Below are 20830 nucleotides of genomic sequence, written 5' to 3' on the forward strand. Positions count from 1 at the left end.
TTTTGCTGCTCTTCCGGACTTGGTCGACGTAGAGGGCCAATGAGCTGCCAGTCCTCCGCCTCCAAACACCAACCCAGTTTGCCCAGGGGAGTGTGGCCATTGACGTCGCGCAGTCTAGGGTCAGCGAGTGTGAGATTCTGTTCTGCCAGATAACTGATCACTCCAAGATCAGCATAGTAAGCGGCCAAGTGAAGAGCATTTTCAGAGAATGCAGTTATTGTATTGAGCGATGCACCAGCATCAACAAGAGCGCGCAAGACTAGGGCGTTAGATTTTATGACTGTGTCAAGCAATGCCGTTCTGCCAAAGTTGTCTTGCGAATCTAGTTGGGTGTGTTGTCCTTGGAGGAGACGAATGATTTGCTGAGCTGTCTGTTGGTCTGCCTGGCTTCGAGGAAGGCGATGCAGTGGAGTCATGTTGATGAAGTCGCGTTTTTCCACAGACGCACCCGCCTCGAGCAACATGTGAACACACTCAGGAGATGCTGCTTGCACAGACTCGTGCAGCGCAGTCCTTCCAGTATCTGCTTGTAGATCAACATGACGACGGCATTGGTCATTCTGTAGAAGGATCTGCGCTGCCTCTTCACGACCATATCTTGCAGCGATCATGAGTGGAGTCCAACCATTGAAATCTCGTCTGATAGTGTCAGCCCCGGCAAGTATCAACTGCTCTAGCACGTCAATATTGTTGTGTATAGTAGCGTAATGAATCGGAGCGCTTCCACAACAGTCGAGCTCGTCTATGGCTTCCAGTTGCTCTCGCAGAACCTGCCGCATTTGAACAGTGTCGCCTTTCTTCGCTGCCTGGTGAATTCTGCGTACACGCCGACATACTTGTGTGAGGGACAGCACCTTTGTCAAAATATGCCTGGCCTTGTCATCGGTGACACTCCAAGAACGCTCCATAAGAGCGATGCTGGCAACATAGCCAACCCTCCTACAGACAAGGATTAGCCCAGCCTGAAATCTGGTTTCTGTATGATACAACCTTGGCAGTCCTTGTTGTGGGAGCACATTTTTCCACAGCTCGAGCAAAATCTCGACACTCTCATATGCTTGACCATCAATGGCTCTCTGCAAAATCCAGAGTCAGCACTGTTTCCCATATTCAGCTTTTTCCAACTACCTACTGTCATCAAGTCAAAGCTAAATTCGGCGGTATCATCTGGAAAAAGTGCCAACCCCTCACTAAGATGGTGTCGTAGCGATGAAGGTTTTCCTACGCACCTCCAAACTTGGTTGTCAAAAGGTATAATCCTCGGGGCGCGCAGTGAATAGGTCAGGGTCGGCTCTCCGCCTCGATACCCTCCAAAAGGTGCCACTCCAGCCCAGAGCCATTTTGGAGGTTGATATTCGAACTCTAACGCCATGCTTGGTCCGCATTGCTGCTCGCAAGTCCTGTCAATAGCTTGGTTTCTCACATGCCACGAGCCAAACACTGTTGACATCCACGAGTATTTGTCGTACTCTTCAATATTTCCGTGGCAGCGGCATTGGCAATCTTGTCCGCATTTGCGTGTTCCCAAAGGCTGAATCGTCGTCAAGCTCGTGTAGATTTCCTCCTTCATGGATATGGCACAGCCACCGCTCTCATCTGCGAGTGAAAGACTCTGAAACTCGCCCAACTGCAATGAAGCCGTCATGGACTGGGCGGAAGCCTCGCTGGTCTTCGAGCATGACTCGCCTTCTACCTCGATTTCTTCCACCTGCCTCTCGACAGGGCCAATGACTGAAGCCTGAATCGGGCCGGAGAGAGGTTCGTTGAGTCGTCCCGTTTGGCTTTGTTGACGGCCTTCCAGGTAATAGACCGTGCGCTGCTTGATTGAGTGCAGAATCCTAGACCATTATCAGCTTTGGAGTCAAAACGAACAAGCCATCATATCACAGACACTTCCTGCTGTGTTCCGATTTTATCGACAGACGACGAGGTCCTCAAAGTGATCGCCAAATGCAGGTTGAGCTTGGTGTTCTGGGCTTTCCGCGCAAGTCCCTCGATCTCGCTGCTCTCGGAGAGCCATTGCATCTTCCTTGCTATCCGCCTCGGGTCGTGCCATTTACGATCGTCTGAGTACTTTGAAACGATATGGTTGAGCGCCGCCAGGATCTCCTGAAGCTCCTGGACTGCAAGCGACACCATCGGGTGTTCCTCCGTGGTCCTCGGAGGGGGTTGTGGGCGTAACGGTAGGCCCGTCTGTCGCATAGCTTCGAAGATAAATCCGTCGATCGTAACGATCTACCACTATATTAGTCATGTCGCTAAGAAGATGAAAGTGGATGCTACCCGCCTCCTTCTTGAGGCCATCACATTGCTGTCGAATCTGACGGATCTCCCGCAGCAGGTTGACAGCCTTAATGGTTCCTTGCACGGCTTGCGCGAGGGCGATGGAGCTCGCCACGGCCCCAAGAATTTCGAGCCCCGACATTTCGTGAAGTACCAGTCGATCAGGTTGTCTCCTTGACCATAGCGACGTGACCAGGAGATGGAAGATGGAGAGATAGGGTGGGTTTGATCTATCTATCAGAAGCCCAACTGCCCAGAGCCTCGTCAGGCTGTGCTGAAATGCCTTGGCGACATGAGGAAAGCCTCACTATGCAGGACCAACCAATCAATATCTGATCTTGCAGCAGTACCGGGAGCTGAAATGCAGTCGAACCAACACAGCCACGACCTGCCAGTTGCTTCGGATGGCACAGCCTGATACAAAAGATGTTCTGTAAATGTGGCATTCCAAAATCCTATCGTCTAGTTCAGGTTGTAGCTTCACTGAAAATATCTTGGAAATGTGCAGAAGACATACTTGGGGTGTGTTGGTAGGCTTCCTTCAGGCCAGGCTGAGCATGTCAACAGATGTTGGGTCAGCCAGCCAGCGCCTGGCCTATACCTGTGTTTCTTTCTTGGGGCGTTGATCATATAGGATCTGATTAGTTCATGACTGTGGAATCATATCGCATGAGAAGGGGTTGTCTTTCATCATATGTCAGGTGCTATTCGCCAGTATTCTGTCAGGCTACATTGTTGCATGCCGAGGAATGGGAGAAGATATTCCGCACGATTTAAGAGCTGACACCACAGCATATTAATTAGCATGACTAAATGATGTTCTTGTCTTGTAGGAAAAGGGGAGGTACTGGTCTGATAAAGCTCATGTTGAAGTACTACACTGGATACTCTTGCCTAGAGTCAAGGCGAGTAACTATTGACGAGATAAATTGTCGTACGCAGATGCTTACAGCTAACACGACTAAATATTCAATCCATTGCTGGCATTGCACTTGGCCTCTCCTTAACCTCCAAGCCAACAACATATTTTACAACTAGAAATAAAGGCAGAGCATGGGTTAGTATGTCTGGCACAAGCGCTCGATACAGTTCGGTCAACTCGATCGCAATATGAACGGGTTGTCGTGAAGCATCGTGCCTCAATCAAGACAGCCTACCCTGAATCGGCCGAGATCTCGATTAAGCGGTATCTCGAGAAACAATGATAAGACAAGATCCTATATAAGACGGAAATGATTAAATCTAGGCGTACGCCCTTGTTTATCCTCTCGGCCGGGGACTTGTCTCATGCCATCCGAGTACCCGGTTGTCGTCGAGTCTGCCTATCATAGGCTCACCTTTCCTTCACACCGAGACACAAGTGACGCCATCAGACCTGCTCAATTACACCGACAATTGAGTGTCATCAAGCTAAACAGGCATCTAGCCGTAGTCTAATGCGCGTGCTCATTGTTTCAGCCAGCCTCGCCCGGAAACGATCAAGTCAAAACCCCAACAGACGAATCATTTCAAGAAACAGTCGAGAGAGGCTACAAGCTGCAAGCGATCTGCGTCAGCCCAAAAGCCACAGCTAGCTTCTAGAAAAAAAGCCTCTCCTTTGAGAAGTGGCAGTTCGTGTTCTGAAACCCAAGCGAGGAAGTCTAATCGACGAGAATGGGCTAGGTTACCGGCTCTGCGGTCAAAATGTTCTACGATGTAACGAAGATGACATGGAACTGGACGGGTCATCGGGGGGCAAGTCTGTTTCTGGCCATGGCTGAAACGGCGGGAGAAAGCCATGCCCTGAATCAGTTCCTACAGAAGCCCAGAGGGGAAGGCTGGCATGTGGCTTTTGGGTCGAGTGTTTTGAGCAAGGTCCATGATGCCAGAGGCTGAGTCGTAGAGCCCAGTGCAACCTCGGTATGGCATCATTAGCAAGGTGTCCGGTAAATAGGCGAGGGACGTCTCTAGGGATACACGCGCACAGATAGCGAATGGGCTGTGGCAGGTCATGGCAGCAAGGATTGTCTGATGGCAGGCTACGCATGCGTGCCAGTGGCACACAAGGCCCCGAAACGTGGAAAAACGTGGTAGTTGAGCAGGGGGATTGCTGTTGCCTTGAGACCCTGAATTGACTCCTTGGCCGTGCCTGTTGTTAACCTTTGCCCTCCGTCAGATCATGCTTCAAGTTCCTTGATCAAATCCCTTTTGACTAGTCTTGGCAGCCTTTGGATCTACCTTCTATCCATGGGGACAAGATGGAGCCCCAGAGCCCAAAGGTGCAAGAGTCATGCAAGACAAGGTCAACCACAGTCCGGGGGACGGCGTGGGCTCGGCGGTCGTGCCCAGGGCAGGCCTAGCGAAACCTAACGGGAGGAAGGCCAACGCCACCACATGGGACTGTTGGGCAGAACGGGAGTTTGTCAATCAAAAAGGCAGAGCTGGTGGTTGAATTGTAATGAGAGGGACGGCGGGTATGGCGGGTGGATGAGCCGGTGACAGGGGCTTGAGAAAAGACATGGGAACGTTGGTGGGAGAGACAATTTATTTGGGATGCAACCTATGAAAGCAACCTAGATTCATCTCGACTTTTGAGGCTTTCACCTTGATGATGCAAGGCTAGTTCACCGTGATGATCGCAATGGCGCCCGACTCAAATGCAAGATTGATGAGTGGTTGTAAACCAGCAACGCCAAGACGGGGGCTTGGCGGATAATGGAGAATATCAGCATGCCATCTTTCCTTTCGGGCAGTCGGGTATCCCACAGTCCGATCAACACCTCAATTGCTCAGCATCCATCCCCTAATCTCTTTTTCTAGAGGCTCCGCTTGAAAGGAACCGTGCTGGGATGGAGGATGTTCGCGAGGGGGACAACCCGGTGAGGCCCCAAAACGGCCTGGGTCCGCCGGGGGAAGACGATCCGGGCCGATGCTCTCAAGGGTTGAAGCCAGCCGCGGTCCCAAGCGTTTTGTTCCATTGTCAGCGAAGGAAGGTTCTTTTGCTTCTGTTTGGCGTGAGTGGTAGCGAGAGGTGGGTACCCAGTAGACCGTGGTGACGGATCGACGATGGATGTCGGGATAGTAGTAATTGTACGTGCTGTGTAGATGTGCCATGTGCTTAAGACGGCATGCTTATGTATGCTCCTAAGAGAAGTATGCTCTGTCTATGTGTGTGTGTGTATTGTGGTGTGTACGTGTGTTCGTGTATGCTGTCTACTCTCGTACATGAACCAGTCCAATTAATCTAGTCTCCAAACTACGTCGTAGACACCAATGCTCGTGCGTGCGGGTGAGGCGCGGATGGCGGGTGGATGATGGACGATGCACAACATTGAAAGACGGCTCCCAGCACAGACTCTTAGCAGAGGCGCTATTATGTGAAGAAGGCCAAAGGACGAAGGGGCAGAGACATTTTTACCCCTGACTTGTTTAGTCCCGGATGGATGATTCTGCTGGGCAACTAGGTTATTTCACTAGTTAGCGCCCTGTTACTCTGGACAGGACAGGAATCATATCAGGCAGGCCGACCGTAAGCTATTTACAAGAAGCGACGACGGTAGACCCGCGATTGTCGCTCCGGCGGCAGCGGTCGACCTGGCGGGTCGGGGTGCCAAGTTGATCAGCGACGGGACAAGGCCATGCAAAGAAGAGGGACCCTAGGTAAAAGGTAGATCGACGACGAGTCGATCAGGCTGGCTGTGCTACGGATACCTGTACCTGTGTACAGAGAGACGGAGTAATCTTGTAGACCCTCCGAGCCTCGGATCTAACCCCCGGATCAGGGCCATGCGAGATGCCAGGGGGATTATGTGACAAGTGTGACGGTGCCTGGACGGCTTGCATAGCATCGTGCAGACAGTACAAGTACCGTAGCAGTCGGGCTGACGAGAGTTTGGCCCAAGGCTGACAAGGATCGGTTGAATTGTGTCGCATACGGAGAGATGGATATCCGTGAGTACAACTCGAGATACTGACTCAAGTCACGTATTTTATCGTCTCGGTCGTACATAGGACTGTACAGAGTACGTACTGTAGTCTTCTCAGTAACCCATCCTGTCTTCACTTCCGGTCGGCACTGTCTGACTGCCACGTGCGATTCCGTCTCCATCCCATGCATCTCGAGATTGAAGTGGGCCCGTTGGCTTGGGACCGGCGAGAAGGGAAGAAGCAAAGAAAGGTGTTGATTGTTGGTAAAAAATGGCCAAGCAAACAATTGACGTGTCGTTTCACTTTAACTGTCACATTGCTGAATTGCTTGATGATGTGAATATCGTATTGTCCGCTTTTTCCGGTTTGGGCGGATGAGAATTTCTGCTTCGGGCGGCTCTCGGGCGGCTCCTTCCTTCTGCGCCGCTCTTTCCCTTCCAGAATCGGCTCATGCCCTCACTTACACATTGTCTAGATTTTATCTTTATTGCTTTTTCTTCATCCATTTTTTCCTTTTTCACAGTCTTTTTGTTTTACGCCCTTTTCCTTTTCTACCTAGCCCAGTCATCGTTTCTTTTGCTGCCATTTTCCTTCCTTTTTCGCCATTGATTCCGTCTCCGTCTCCCCTTGAACGGCTGGGGACCCGTCCGGTCTGTCTCCTTTCAGGCCCCCAAGTCCCCCCCAAGCCGGACTTTCAAGGGTTCGCTTGGTTGAATTGGTCTCTTCTCGCTTGCACCCAGTGACCGACGATTCTTTCGCCGTACGATATCCATTGTGGAGTTTAACCTCGTCCGACCGAAATGCGCGAGAGTGGACTTTGAAGAATTGTCTCGCTTTCTGTCTTGTCTTGCCGCGTCTTTGCTTCTTCGTCTCGCTTCCCGCCGATCCCTACGCGGTACCGCAGCGGCAGTCTACGAATAGCGTTGCAGTCGACTCCCGCTTGTCTTTCCATTGGGGTCCTCAGTCGGCCGTGTTAGCATCTGCTGCTTGGCTGGTCCGTCCCCCGCTAATAACCCAGGCGCCTCGGTCTATGCTGCTTTGTGCAATGTACCATGAGCTTAGCAGCTTGTCATGAGCATTCATGACTCGCCGCTTCATTTCCCTCTCCGCGCGACGAGACCATCTCCAATAGTCGGTCGCTTGCTGAACAAGGCTGTCGAGAATTGTTTGCTTCATTTTGTCGAGACGCCTGAGCCAACTTGACCTTCAGTGCCTTGGTAATTACTCAATTATTCATAACGAGCTTCACAACTCCGAGTACAAGGTCCCTGCAATACGTACCATACTTCGTTCCACGAGCTCCCGACCAACCAACAGCTTGGAAACCCTGTTCAACTGTGCGGCTCAGGACCACCCGTCAAAAGCACGGAATAAAAACAGAAGCGGAAGGCCAAGAAACTGCAGCACGCCAGCAACGCCCCTTTGACTCGCGAGCCCCATCCTTCAGCACCACTGGACAAGCTCAGCAACCGTCGAGTCGAGCACGACGCACGCACAGAGCTTCTCACTCCAGCAGCCAGCCGCAGGGACCAAGCGTGCCCTGTAGCGGCCAGCAGCGGCCAGCAGCCCGTCAGCCATCCCCCAGCACCCCTGCGAATCCCTGCTTCCTGGGCGTGATCGTCGACGGACCACGCGCCTTTCACGCTTTCAGGGGCCCTAAACGACGCTCGGGCGCCTCCCAACTCTCGTAGCCCTTCGCCTGGACCGCTGTTGGGCCTAGCTTCAACCCCCGAACCCCCGCAGAGGAGTCGAGGGTCCCCCCCTGACGCCTCTTTTCGCTCGTCCTCGACCTGTCGACGTCGCGACTCTGGACGGGGTGGATACGCCTCACGCTCTGCTCATCTGCTCCGAAATCCCCATCCCCAGGCCTGGGCCCTAGTCAGTCAGTTCACCTCAGTTGCTTGTTCCTTGGGTGTGGTCCGTCCTGGGTCCCTCAAAAGCGCCGCGCCCCGTCTTTTGACCCCCATCCCCTTCCTTCTTTACTGCTCTGTCTGTTGATTCTGCTTTTGCTTGAGGCGAGACTGACAGACCTCAACAGCAGACCCAATCCTCCCTTGCAGTCGCCGGCACGAGGACAACGCCCGCGCATCCTGCGCAGACAGCTCGTCGAATCGCTGCCTCGTTCGTTCTAACTTCGACGCACGACGCTCGTCCCTCGCTCGCCCCGTTCCCGTCGCTCACGGACCTTTCCCCTCCAGTCTTGTCTAGACGCCCCACCTCCTGAAGACATTCGTCTCGTCTTATCAGCCCAGACCAAAAACCGCAGACGCCAGATTTGATTCTACACTTGAATTGTAAACGATTCGATCAACGCCCGCCAAAATGGGCCTCTTTTCGCGCAAGGACAAGACGCCCAAGGGCGAACAGCCCATCAATACGTCCAAGTCCAATGTCAGCGTAAACTCGCACTCTTCAAGCCTGAGATCTCCTCCTGGAGTCTCTCGCAACCCGCTCAATCGAACTTCAGCTGCCAGCACCTCCCCCGGCACTCCCATGAGCCCAATGTCACCTATTAAGCTTCCTAAGATCGACCTTCCCCGACCCCCGGACCCTCAGCTCGACCCTGCTGGTTACCTTCGAAGTCTCGGCGCCGTAAGAGAGCGAAGCAAGATTGTCACCGACAAGGCGCTGCGGAATGAACTGAAGCACTTTGATGTTGACATGGGAAAGTTTCCTGATGTGGTTACTTTTGTTACTGGAATTATCAAGGTACGTGGGAGAATTGTTTGCGCGAATGCATCTAACAGCTCTCAGCGAGACTACGATGCCCCTTTTACTAGCATTCCCAGCCATGGTCGATACCAGCACTTTTGCGTAGGCGGTCGCGATCGCATTGCCCAGCTTTTGTCTACCTGGCCCGATAACGTCGATAACACGGAGCGATGCCGTCGTCTGATTGATCTTTTCCTGATTAGTGTGCTGCTCGACGCTGGTGCTGGCACCCAATGGAGCTACAAGAGCAACGAGAATGGCCGTATGTACAGGAGATCAGAGGGTATCGCAGTGGCCAGTTTGGAAATGTTCAAGACTGTGAGTAGGCCAATACGGTTTATGCGCGCAATTGCTGACTGTTTAGGGTCTCTTCTCTGGAAACCCCAACAACAAATTCCAGGTCGACAAGGATGGTCTAAAGGTCCTGACTGTTGAGAAGCTGGCCGCTGGTCTCCAGTCAAGGCCAGGCAACGAAATCGCTGGTGTCGAGGGCCGAGCTGACCTTCTTGTCCGCTTGGGTGAGGCTATGGCTGCCAAGGACGACTTCTTTGGTTTCGATGGTCGCCCTGGAAGCATTGTGGACCATCTTCTTGGCCACCCTTCAACACAAGCATCCTCGATGCTTATTGTTCCCCTCCCCGTTCTTTGGAACGTCCTCATGACTGGCCTCTCCCCTATCTGGCCCACGAACCGAACTGCCATCAATGGTGTCTCTCTCGGCGATGCTTGGCCTTGTCAGTCCATGCCTCAACAGGGCAACTCCCCCAAGGTCTCGGCTTTCCCCAACAGCTCCAACGCCGCTGCTTGGGAGTCTATTCTTCCCTTCCACAAGCTTACTCAGTGGCTCACCTACTCGCTCATGCAGCCCATGCAGCAACTGCTGAAAATGCATTTTGCTGGCACTGAGCTCCTGACTGGTCTCCCTGAGTACCGCAACGGTGGTCTTTTTGTCGACATGGGTGTCCTTAACCTGAAGAAGGATGATCTTGAGAGAGGTCTGGAGAACTACAACGATTGGGTACGACGGACAGGTGCCAAGGGTGTTGAAGTTGCCCCTATGTTTGAGCCCAGTGAGGATATCATTGTTGAGTGGAGAGGTGTCACGGTTGGCTTCCTCGACATGCTGTGCACGGAAGTGAACAAGGCACTCAAGTCTGAGCTGGGTGGAAACGAAATGACACTGGCACAGTTGCTGGAAGCCGGTAGCTGGAGGGTAAGTTCTTGACACTATACTGCAAACAAAGCTAACAACTTTAGGGTGGTCGTGAAATTGCCGAGATCAACAGGCCCAACACCAAGGAGCCACCGATCTTGATCGACAGTGACGGAACCGTATTCTAGGCTTTGCCCTTCTTGAATGTATTACTGAACAATGATTGGACGTGAGGACTGGGTATAGAGGAGCGGATGGTGGAGCTTCAAAGGCTTCTCATGGGAGAGCATCAGCATTATTTCCAAGTATCCATATTATCCTGAGAGGCCAAAAGGGCAGGGGTTTATTACAGTGGCAAAACAAGCTGCGGGCGGAAAAGGGCCAGGCAGGCTGCCTAGTTTATAATCGAGACGAGACGTACAAGACGTTAAAAGGAGGCGGCGTTTTTAATTGAGTAGTCGCTTCTTGGCAGCTGAGATTTGGTGTCTGTTTGAGGTTTTGATTCTCATGTTTAAAGTCTTGAAGTTTTCTATTATGTTTCAAGCGCAGTTCTCTTCCACGCCAAAGAGGAGATGCCCTCAATGCAGCCCATTGTCATCCCTCATGTACTCCCCATGCTTATTGTACAGTTTCCATACACGGCTATATTTACATCATACACGTCTGAGATTGTACTTTACTGCTTGTACTTTTTCTCAAACTCGTCCCGCTCAAGCTTTCGTCGCATATCCTCGAGCTTTTGCATCTGCTCTCGACGCTTCTTCTCTGCTCGCTCCTGCTCAGTACCAGCATACTGGCCAGTATAGTTGTTGACCTGATCAGACAGGCCCTTCTTCATATCGTTGAGGTTGTCGGTAAGACGCTCTCGAAGGCCAGAGACGCCTGAAGACTGTGTGACGCGAGGGGGCTCGTACTTGGGCTTCTCAACCTCGAGGATGGGAAGACCAAAGGCGACTCGGACGGTCTCGTTGTTAAGGATGAGGGCAGTGAGGAGAGTGGCGGAACCGGTTGACACCATCATGAGGTTCACACCGGCGGAGAGGAAGGTTGTACCGATGAAGCCGACGGTACCAAACACCCACATCATCTTCTTCATCATGGCCTTTTGCGAGGCGGGGGTGTACTTGGCATTGACCTGGGGGTGTCAGCACAAGATTCAATTAGAACGCGCAAATGAGAACTTACAGCCATGGCACCGAATAGAAGACTGGTACCCAGAGCAGGGAGGAGGAAATAGGGATCAGAGGCTGTGAGGTCGGTGAACCAGAGGAAACCAGCATTCTCCATAGACGGAACGGGAATGTGAACCATGCCGCTAATGATTCTGAAGAGACCGAAACTGAAGGGGATTTGAACAAAAGACCACAGCATGCCTGAGTTTTTGGCGCCGTATTGCTCTCGAACCATCTTGTTGAGAAACTGGCCCTTTTGCAGCATCTCCCTATCACCAGATTGGTATCCCTTCTTGACCAGATCCATGGCTTCTTGACCTCGGGGATCCTTCTTCATTTGTTGCATGGCGGCGTTGAATCGCAGACTGCGAACTTGAGGGTAGAACATGATTACGCGCAGGATGAGGGCTGTCGCGATGATGGAACCACCCCAGCCAAGACCAGAGTATACGTGGACGTGCTCGAGTGCCCACTGCATCATTGAAGTAGGTCCCCAGCCGTAGTCCAGACCGATCTCGTGTAGGAAACCGAGTTTTTCCTCCATGTTGAGAATGTTGGGGCTCGCGAGGTTGGCGATGGCCTCGAGGTCAAAGTCCGTAGTGACGGCGGTGGGTTCGGCTGTTGTCACATCCGCGACAGCCTCGGCGGGGATACCAGCAGCATCGTTGACAGTAGCTGAAGTAGCCTCTATCGTTTCTGAAGGAGTAACGGGCTCGGAGGTGATGGGTTCGGCGGTTGCGGCTGGCTCTTCGGTCTTTTTCTTTCCAAACGGCCAGAGGGAGAATGCCCTCGTTGTAGAAATTCCACCTAGAACAACAGGAGCGGCGACGTTCTTGACTCCGATCCTTGAGGGCGTAAGAGAAGCGCGAGGATTCCTCAGCGCTGTACCGAATTGCCGTGCATCTCCGAATTTTCTAGAAAGCGTCCTCTACTACTCATTAGCACATTCAAAGCCATTGGCAGATAGCGACATGGAAATATCGCACAGATTGACTTGGTAGTCGCCTTTGGAAGGCGCCCGAGGGCAGGGAGCGCACAATTCCTCGACTGGGAAGCATCGTGGGCTGTGGTTCGTGGGGTTGAGGTTAAGGATTGGCGGGCGCGGCTTTTGGCTGGGGAATTTTTTGGAGGTTTTTCGCTGGCCGGGGGGTTTGGTCGGCGGGTAAATGTCGGGAACCGGTGGTCCGTCGCCGGCGTCGGTCTCGGGATGTGGTCATCCGACATGAGCTTGTGACGGCTTGAGTGAAAGTGTATGAATCGCAGTTGGGAATGCATTTTGTAGTCGTGATAACAGTGTCTTCAGAGAAACTGCCTTACATGAGCCGTGTGGTATTTACATCTTGAGCCGCCTGTTTCCGCAACGTGATCGCTGCTCCATGTTCCCCGTCCCGTCTATGTAGTATCAAATTACGCAAAATGCCAATGCATTCATCCAACATTCGTAGAATGTGGGCATGCTCATGAGTTGTGATTGTTTTGGGTCCCGATAATCCCCTCACTCCAAGCTCGCAAGGTCGTTCAGTGAAGGACGAGGGCTGTATGACCTTTCTCGGACTTCGATACCGGGTCCGATGGGGTGAGCTCTTCGTCGGGATAGAGGAAAGACCTGAGTTGTTAGTGACTGAGATATACTACAGCGCATAGAGCTTACCTTGGTACCTCCCCATCCCAGTCTAAACGCAGCCTCGTGCGCAAACAGCTCTCCAAATCCCAGCATCATGCCGTTGATGAATGGTAGCAGCAGGTTGATGGCGGCTCCTCTTACCAGCGACCATACTGTAGGGGGCTTGTACAGAATAACGGGGGAATTTGATGAGGGCGGCGAAGAGAGTTCATCTCCGGCAGAGTATAGTTCGCTATCGGAGGGCATCGTGACGCCTGACTCGGCGAGGTGGTTGTGAGGATCGTCGGACATGGTGGGGGATGTATGTATATTGCAGTCGCGAAGAGTTGACCACCAGGAATGTCGTTGAAACTTTCAAAACTCGGGCTTCTGATCGCGGCAGAGTTGTCAAGCTAGCAACTGCTAACGCCGAGGGTGGTGTTGACGATCCCAACAGCTTCCCCAGCCTTACGTAAGGTGACCGGGGTCGGTGGATCACTGTTCCGGTGGGGTCAAGGTGGGGTATCAGCCACCACAGCCACCGCCGCTATTGAGCTTGCCCGCATAGCCACATGGAGCTTGGTGACGAAGCGGCAAGCTGCCTGCTTCCTTCATCTTCCAAGCAATCTTGCAAACAACTCTTGTCATTGTCTTTTCGCTTTGTTACGATCTGAGTGAATTCCTAGGGCTTTGGGATTTATTCGTTGAACAACCGCTGTCCGTGACAATTTCCCTCCAGATACCCCGCCTCAACCAACATGGCAGACCACGAGAGCCAGATCGTGGACTTTGTCGGCCTGACCGGCGGAAGCACAGAAGAGGTTGGTGTCTTGTGACCTTGAGAATGACAGATACTAACTTTCCCAGGCCAAGCAGTATCTTGAAGCTCACAACTGGGACATTGCCGAAGCCAGCAACGCTTGGTTCCGTGACGCCGAAGACGATGCCAACGACCCAGTTCCTGACAACTACACTGGACCACGAACTCTTGACGGTCGACCAGCTCCAGCTGCCGCCAGCAGCAGTAGCAGCCAGGCACGCAAGCCTGTGTCACAGCAGAAGAAGAAGGGCATCGCGACACTGGGATCGCTTGGAGGTGGATCGCACCAGCACGATCATGATGACGATGATGATGACATGGACGATGAAGACGATGATGGGCGTGGTAACTTGTTTGCTGGAGGCGAGAAGTCGGGTCTGGCTGTTCAGGATCCCCATCAGGAAGGGGGTCCCAAAAAGATCATCAGCGACATTCTCGCCAAGGCCAGAGCGTAAGTCAAGTGTCCTTGACCTGAACATGACTAATGGGAGCAGCAACGCCTCTCGCCCAGACACTGAAAACGAGTCTGGCCCATCTCAGCCTTCTCGTTTCCGGGGTACCGGAATGACTCTTGGTGGTGACGGAGTTGAAAGCCGAAGCATCCCCGATCCTCTCGGACCATCGCGACCTTCCAACGCTCAGCCCCAGGAGCGAGTCCTCCACATCTGGCAGGATGGATTCAGCATCGATGATGGAGAGCTCCGTCGCTTCGATGACCCTGCCAATCAGGTTGACCTGCAGATGATTCGCTCTGGTCGAGCACCCTTGCACCTTATGAACGTCCAGCACGACCAACCCGTTGATGTCAAGCTTCACCAGCATGACACTCCGTACCAGCCTCAGCCTAAGCAGTACAAGCCTTTTGGCGGCTCTGGACGACGACTGGGAGCTGTGGTGCCTGGTGCTGGCGAGGAGACCACCCCTGCTCCTGCGTCTGCCCCTGTGTCTGCCCCTACAGCATCTTCTTCTACTAACACTGGCCCTACTATTGACGAATCTCAACCAACTGTCATGATTCGCATTCAGATGCCTGATGGAACTCGTCTGCCTGCTCGATTCAACACCACCAACACCGTTGACGACGTCTATGGCTTTGTCCAGGGAGCTTCACCCGAAACTCGAACTCGATCATGGGTGCTGGCTACGACCTTTCCCAACAAGGACCACACCGACCGTAGCCTCGTCCTTGGAGAGATGCCCGAATTCAAGAAGGGCGGAACCGCTGTGGTCAAGTGGGCTTAGGCATAATTGGGATGGCGTTGGGGTTATGACTGAGATTTACGGTTACTCCAGTTCAACTGGCAACGACTTAGACAGGCCAATAGAGAATGGCAATTGCATTACGCTTTTTACGTGACAAAAACCCCCAGTCTAGCATGAATCCTAAACCCAACGCCCTCACCGTCATGACAGTGGTATCTAAACGCCGACGCCAAATCATTCGTAATTCATCAAGCAGCTGCAGTGATTGCGTTGGAAGCTGCCTGAGTGATTGGTCCATCTAGGAATTTGAAATGTTCAATGGCAATCTGGCAGTTGAGCATGGCAGCGTTGAACCGGGCCTCTCCTGGTGGAAGCACAACCATGAGGTACGTGTTTGTCGTGAACTTGAGGATGAACAGACTGAATCTTGGGCCCGCCTTGTGCTCCATCCTGATGAATTGCTCGGCGTTGCGGGGTGTTCCTGTGAATCGGGAGATGCTCTGCTTGAAATGCTTCATGATGTTGGACATGCGCTCTAGACGGTCTTCGGTGGGGTTTCGTTGACCTTCGGCAGATGTCCAGGATGATACGGCGAGGAAGGAGGTGCGCTCGAATAAGAGGAGTTCTTCAGCTTCGATGGCGAGTCCGAGGTTTGCGAGGTTGCGCTCGATAACGGCGAGGTTCGGCACGAGATCGTGAATGATGGATGCCCAAGCCTTGTATAAACTCTGATCCCAGATAGACGTCGCAAATGGCGTGAGCTCAACCGAAGACGGAGCAATCCCAACTGAATTCGCATACTCAAAAGTCTTTTGCCTCACAACCCGAATGCGCTCGTCGTAAACCTGCTCTCTCGCCGACGGAACCACGAGGTCCATCTTGTGTATGAGGATGTATATCTTTGCGGCGGGCGAATACTGCAAAAGAGCAGAGAGGATGGACACGTATGTAGCCAAATCGCGGTCGACGTCGCGCGATTCAATGTCGAAGACGTAGATGAGGACTCCGACGTTGGAAAAGACGTGGACGCGCTGCTGCGAGAGGTAGTTTTCCATAAAGGCTTCCTGGCCGCCGCAGTCCCAGAGGTTGAGGGTTAGGTTTCCGAGGAACTTGACGTGGGAGAGGTCTATATCGATGGTTGCGCCACTAGCAGACATTAGAGGGGTAGACAAAGTCAAGAGGGGGAGACGTACAGCCGACGTGTGTCTCGGGCAATGTAGTTGCTAAAGATGATGCTCCTCATGCTCGACTTTCCAGAACCAGACTTTCCCATTAGGAGGACCTTCTTCTTCTTTGGCTTCTTGACCTCTCCGAGTATCTCTGGTGCAGGCTGTGTAGCCGCATCCGAGAGGGGGTTCTCGATATAAGAGGCCATGTTTGCGTCTTGTCTCGTGAGTTTTTGGTGATGGTGTTGAAGGAGGGGGGAGATAGGTACAGGGAGCTTTGGGAGGGAAGGGTAGCTTGTGGCGCGTGGGGCTTAGCGCGTGGCTGGGTCCACCCCCGGGATCGGAAGATGCTTGGCTGTGGATTGGGAGGAAGAGAAATAATGTGTTTTCGGATTGTTTGAAGGATCTTTGACTCTGTTTTTGACTCTGAATAGTACGGGAAGAGGGGTATTGATCGAGTCAGTCAGATCATGAATACTGTGTCTTGGGAATTGTCATGATCAAGGTCTCACCTTATGTAAGCCAGCGCCTTGACTCAACACCTCGTGGTAGGTTGAAACGCAATAACTTCTCTCTTTCATCCATGATGTCTATGGACATCTTCTGCGCATCCTAGCAAATCGTTCTTTATTGCTTACCTTTGCGTTCCTGATACTGGCTCATACCCATGATCATACCCACCTCTGACCCTTGGCCTTGGCGCCAGTGACATCTAGACCCAACCCTAGCCCACAAACTCTGCCCACCGAAATATACCTCATTTGTGCCTCGACATCCAACAATAACCGGGCGAATGGTTTAGTGGTATAATACTCCCTTAGCATAATTCGTCCGAATCATCTGGGAGTGGTCCAGGGTTCGATTCCCTGTTCGTCCATCAGAGGTGGTTTGATTCCACCAAACATCCTTCTCTTTTGCCTTTTTGCCATTTGCTATTACTGAGTCAGGAGGTGACTGTCGCTTTTTGCTGTTCATATGGATTCCGTTACTTGTATCAATCATGATGATGTCTCCCGTGTGTTTGTGTGTTGTCGACAGAATGAGTGATGAGTGTCGGCCATCATGGTACCAAGTGACGGATGAACTGATGAGCAACACTTACTGTGAGTGTCTGCTTGCTTGAATGACTAGATGTCCTGGAAATGGGTATAAATACCGGCCTTCAAGACCAACTCCAGGATGGAGGCGGCCTCATACCATGGAGAATTCTCAGCTCACCAATACTGAACACCGTCTGGAAGACTATCACCATGCGCATCACAACTCTGGCTTCTGGCCTATCCATCTTGGTGGCCGGCACTTCTGGCCACATGCAAATGTCCAACCCCCCTCCTCTGAGATCCGAGTTCAACCCATACACCACCGGCCGCAACATTGACTACAGCATGGCCAACCCTCTCCGCAAGGATGGCTCCGACTTCCCCTGTAAGGGATACCATCTTCAACTTTCCACACCCTTGGGAGAGCCTGTGATCAAAATGAAGGGCGGCAAGTCATACAGGATGAGCTTCACCGGCGGGGCTTCTCCAGGTGGTTCATGTCAGGTTTCGTTGTCTGTCGATGGGGGAAATACCTTTTATGTCCTTCACAGCTACATCGGCAACTGTCCTGCCACGTCTGGCAACAACACTCTCCCTTTCCGAGTCCCCGCCGACGTCCCCTTAACTGAACGCGCGCTCTTTGCGTGGACGTGGTTCAACAAGCTCGGTAACCGCGAGATGTACATGAATTGCGCCTCAGTGACGACCCTGCACACCGGAGCAGATGAGATTGGCTTCTTCGACCGACCGCGCATGTTTGTAGCGAATATCGGAAATGGGTGCACAACGGAGGATTCGGAGGATGTGAGCTTTCCGGACCCCGGGCCTGAGTTGACTTTCAAGAATCTCGCAGCCGCGCCGCCGATCGGCTTGTGTGACCCTTCCAAGATAACAGCGCCGGTGAGGAAGGAGCCGGAGAGGAAGGAGGACACATGCGCTGGGCCAGTGAATAGGACGAGGGAGAAGACTGGAGAGCATTCTGTTACTCTTATCCCGGGGAGTTTCATCATCGGGGATGTGGATTGATTCCTCGTGCTTAGCGTTTGTTTAAGTGTGATTTGTTAGTTAGTTAGAGAGAATGTAAGGATGGATGCGTACCATATCGAGCCCCTCGTGGTAAGTGAATGCCAGATACTGATAGTACAAGAAGGCTTCCCCGAGGAATCGGGTACAGCAACAAGGCCATGTCTACTCGTGGTGAAAGTAACGGAAACTATAATCATGGGCTAACATCTGGCTCATGGCGAACGAAAAGATGTTCTCCTTCTCATGTTGAACCTTCATTCACATGTGATGGCTTCCCTAAGGCTCTTGCGACCTCGAGCACTGCCGCAGCTTTTCCCGCTCCTTGTCAAGGAGCTGGCCAAAGGTCTGGGCAAACGTCTCGCAATATGTCTTGTCAGTGTCTTCCTCAGGTAGCTCCTAGGAGTTTCATCATTGGAAGGGTGAATTGATTCCTTGTGCCTCAGCATGCGTCCGACTGTTATATGTTAGCCAACTAGGAGGGACTGAAAGACGGTTTTCATACCCGTTGTAATCGGTCTAATGGTCGCTGGCTGCTTGCCCCTTAAGGGGGTTCGGTGGCTAACTGACAGCCCTAAGGCTTCCTCCAACACCAGAAGAGCGTTCATGGCAGAGCGAAGGGCACACTCGCCGGTGCGTTCTCGGGTGACCTGAAGTAATTTCTTAGCCCATCCGGCTCGTTGGTAGTAGCGGGTAACATGGCTCTCTTCGTACCGCTCCAAGGGAGGATCCTGGTCGGTGCATCGGCGAGTATCGTGCCGGTTTCTCGTAAGGTTCGGTTCAGAATAATGTCCTAAAACTGTGAGAGCAAGTCAGTCGTGAGAGGAATCTTCTCCTTTGTTCACCTGTCGCCAAGTGGCGGCAACCACGAGGCAACAAGGTCAATCAAGCAGCCGCCGAGCTCTGGGCTGACTCGTTGGTCATGGTGGAGTTCCCTCTCAGGGTCTCCTTTCTCCCAGTTAGTGCAAGGCAAACCAGCTTCCATGTACGGATGTGTCCGTTCGTGCATGTGCCCTTAGGCAGAGCAACAAACATTGGACTTTGATGCCCTAAGGTAAGTGACCATTGATGCCATAAGGCAAGTGATCTTTGATGCCCTGAGGCAAGTCACAGACGTTGAACTCCAATGCCCTTAGGCAAACGAAGAACAATGAACTCATCACCACCCACGGTGCTCGTGAAGGCAAGGTTCGAGAAAGTGCAAGATAGATGCCTTTCAGGTGCTCCAGCAATGCTAGGCGTCTGATGTGGCATGGCGGCAACCTGTCTAGGCATCACCAATTGTGCCTAGGGGGGCGTTCATAGGCGACCTGGAAGGAGAGAGCCCGCTGTTCGTCATCACCGATGGTCTTCACCTGTATAAGGCGTTGAGGGTTCCTATGGTAAGAGCAACGGCAACGGCGGCCACCATCGCGAGCGCTTCTGCTGAGTCCCAGATTGAGGATGGATCCTAGACAGTAATGCCAATCCGGGGCGACTTCCTCAAAGAAGTGACGAAGCCGTTGGCGGGACTCGGGATTCGCGAGATAAGGGAGCAAGAATGCAACCATGTCAGAGTCTAACCCCCCATTATCACAGACAGGCATTTCAGCAAGCATGTCTGAGATCAGGTCAAGGGATTGCGATTCTGTGTCTCGTCCTTCAACTGGGGCCCCGATTTGCCTGCTCTGGGGCTCATCAGCCGAGCGGGATTGTCGTCGCTTAGAGCCCCGACGCTGCCGCTTCTGGCGCTGCTTCTCCTGCTCCTTTTTGCGGCGCTTGGCCAAAATCTCGGCAAACGTCTCGGAGTTTGGCTCGTTGGGATCCTCTTCTGGCCTCCCCCAAGGGTACGGGGGCAAGTGGTCTACGATCGAATAGACAGGATCGACTAGATGAGCACTGTTAGTAGGGAATGTCGTTCTGGTGAAGCAAACTTACACCATATGTACCAGTAGCTGCGGTCAACAGCCCATTCGAAGAGGGTGTTCTTCACCTCGGTCTTGCCCTCCTGGACAAACTTGTTGACGGCGTACTCCTCGGCTTTCCTCTGGACCCGTTGCTTGTCCTCGCCAGAGCCCTGGAGCATCCAGTCAAGGTAGAGGTCCATGTAGAAGCGCCTACTCTCTATGGTCGGGTTGTCGCCGACCCAGCGCGTGGGAAACTGCTTGTGTTTCCGATCCTCGAATGACTCCCACTCCCAGTGAGGGGGGATGCCTCTAGGTCGGCTTGGTGCCGGGTTGGCCGGCGGTGCTTCTCCTGACGACATGGTTGATGCGACGGGAGTTGTGACTCGACGGTAGTGTTGTGATGGGTTTTGAATGGTTTTTGTCGAAGATGCAAGGTTGAAAATGTGTGTGGTTGTGAATCAGAGAAGCACCTTCCTTTGGCAGTGCTCGACTGTTAAGGCTACCTGAGGCAACAGCCACCCACAAGACGACTCTGTGCTGCCAGCTGTCTGCTACTGCATTTAAGGGGAAAATTACCTCAAGCTAAGAGCTTGATTTAGATGGATCTGAACAATCGCTTTTGGGCATTTGTTGACGGTTCTCCCCTTCAAATTGATGTCAGTGCAAGTGCTTGTCATCAGGGATATTCCAGAGCGCGATGACGGCGTATTGCATTTTACAGGCGCACATGAACTCTTGAAATGGGTATTAATTAGATAAATGAGTCTCACAAAGAAAGGTAAATGAAGTGAATCAAAGGCTAGACCAGATCATTAGGAGATGCTGCCATGGTACCTGCCGTAAAAGCCGGCTTTTGGCATCTG

The 20830-nt window shown here is 52.5% G+C and overlaps 7 protein-coding genes across 7 annotated transcripts; 3 read left to right on the forward strand and 4 right to left on the reverse strand.

Moving 5' to 3' along the window:
* The first annotated feature begins 8221 nt into the window (after positions 1 to 8221).
* NECHADRAFT_63813 (uncharacterized protein) lies at positions 8222 to 10524 on the forward strand. Its single transcript, XM_003050176.1, has 4 exons — positions 8222 to 8898; positions 8944 to 9219; positions 9266 to 10114; positions 10159 to 10524. Exons 1-4 carry the CDS (start codon positions 8512 to 8514, stop codon positions 10240 to 10242), a joined length of 1596 nt encoding a protein of 531 aa, XP_003050222.1. The 5' UTR covers positions 8222 to 8511; the 3' UTR covers positions 10243 to 10524.
* Positions 10525 to 10730: 206 nt separating this feature from the next.
* Positions 10731 to 12284, reverse strand: NECHADRAFT_48589 (uncharacterized protein; the record flags this gene model as incomplete). Its single annotated transcript, XM_003050579.1, has 3 exons — positions 10731 to 11189; positions 11240 to 12154; positions 12213 to 12284. The coding sequence occupies 3 exons, from the start codon at positions 12282 to 12284 to the stop codon at positions 10731 to 10733; spliced, it is 1446 nt and encodes a 481-aa protein (XP_003050625.1).
* A 437-nt stretch (positions 12285 to 12721) lies between these two features.
* Positions 12722 to 13141, reverse strand: NECHADRAFT_85132 (uncharacterized protein; the record flags this gene model as incomplete). Its single annotated transcript, XM_003050580.1, has 2 exons — positions 12722 to 12832; positions 12878 to 13141. The coding sequence occupies 2 exons, from the start codon at positions 13139 to 13141 to the stop codon at positions 12722 to 12724; spliced, it is 375 nt and encodes a 124-aa protein (XP_003050626.1).
* Positions 13142 to 13478: 337 nt separating this feature from the next.
* On the forward strand, positions 13479 to 14988 carry NECHADRAFT_105396 (uncharacterized protein). The gene is made up of 3 exons (XM_003050177.1): positions 13479 to 13650; positions 13697 to 14100; positions 14141 to 14988. The coding sequence occupies exons 1-3, from the start codon at positions 13588 to 13590 to the stop codon at positions 14889 to 14891; spliced, it is 1218 nt and encodes a 405-aa protein (XP_003050223.1). The 5' UTR covers positions 13479 to 13587; the 3' UTR covers positions 14892 to 14988.
* Positions 14973 to 16243, reverse strand: NECHADRAFT_72088 (uncharacterized protein). The gene is made up of 2 exons (XM_003050581.1): positions 16046 to 16243; positions 14973 to 15998 (listed from the first exon to the last, which is right to left on the reverse strand). Exons 1-2 carry the CDS (start codon positions 16225 to 16227, stop codon positions 15101 to 15103), a joined length of 1080 nt encoding a protein of 359 aa, XP_003050627.1. The 5' UTR covers positions 16228 to 16243; the 3' UTR covers positions 14973 to 15100.
* Positions 16244 to 17057: 814 nt separating this feature from the next.
* On the forward strand, positions 17058 to 18084 carry NECHADRAFT_85135 (uncharacterized protein; the record flags this gene model as incomplete). Its single annotated transcript, XM_003050178.1, has 2 exons — positions 17058 to 17121; positions 17186 to 18084. 2 exons carry the CDS (start codon positions 17058 to 17060, stop codon positions 18082 to 18084), a joined length of 963 nt encoding a protein of 320 aa, XP_003050224.1.
* Positions 18085 to 19355: 1271 nt separating this feature from the next.
* Positions 19356 to 20326, reverse strand: NECHADRAFT_85136 (uncharacterized protein; the record flags this gene model as incomplete). The annotated part of the gene is made up of 2 exons (XM_003050582.1): positions 19356 to 19948; positions 19999 to 20326. 2 exons carry the CDS (start codon positions 20324 to 20326, stop codon positions 19356 to 19358), a joined length of 921 nt encoding a protein of 306 aa, XP_003050628.1.
* Positions 20327 to 20830: the final 504 nt, after the last annotated feature.

This window comes from Fusarium vanettenii, assembly GCF_000151355.1.
Source record: "Fusarium vanettenii 77-13-4 chromosome 9 genomic scaffold NECHAsca_6_chr9_2_0, whole genome shotgun sequence".
Taxonomy (NCBI): Eukaryota; Fungi; Ascomycota; class Sordariomycetes; order Hypocreales; family Nectriaceae; genus Fusarium; species Fusarium vanettenii.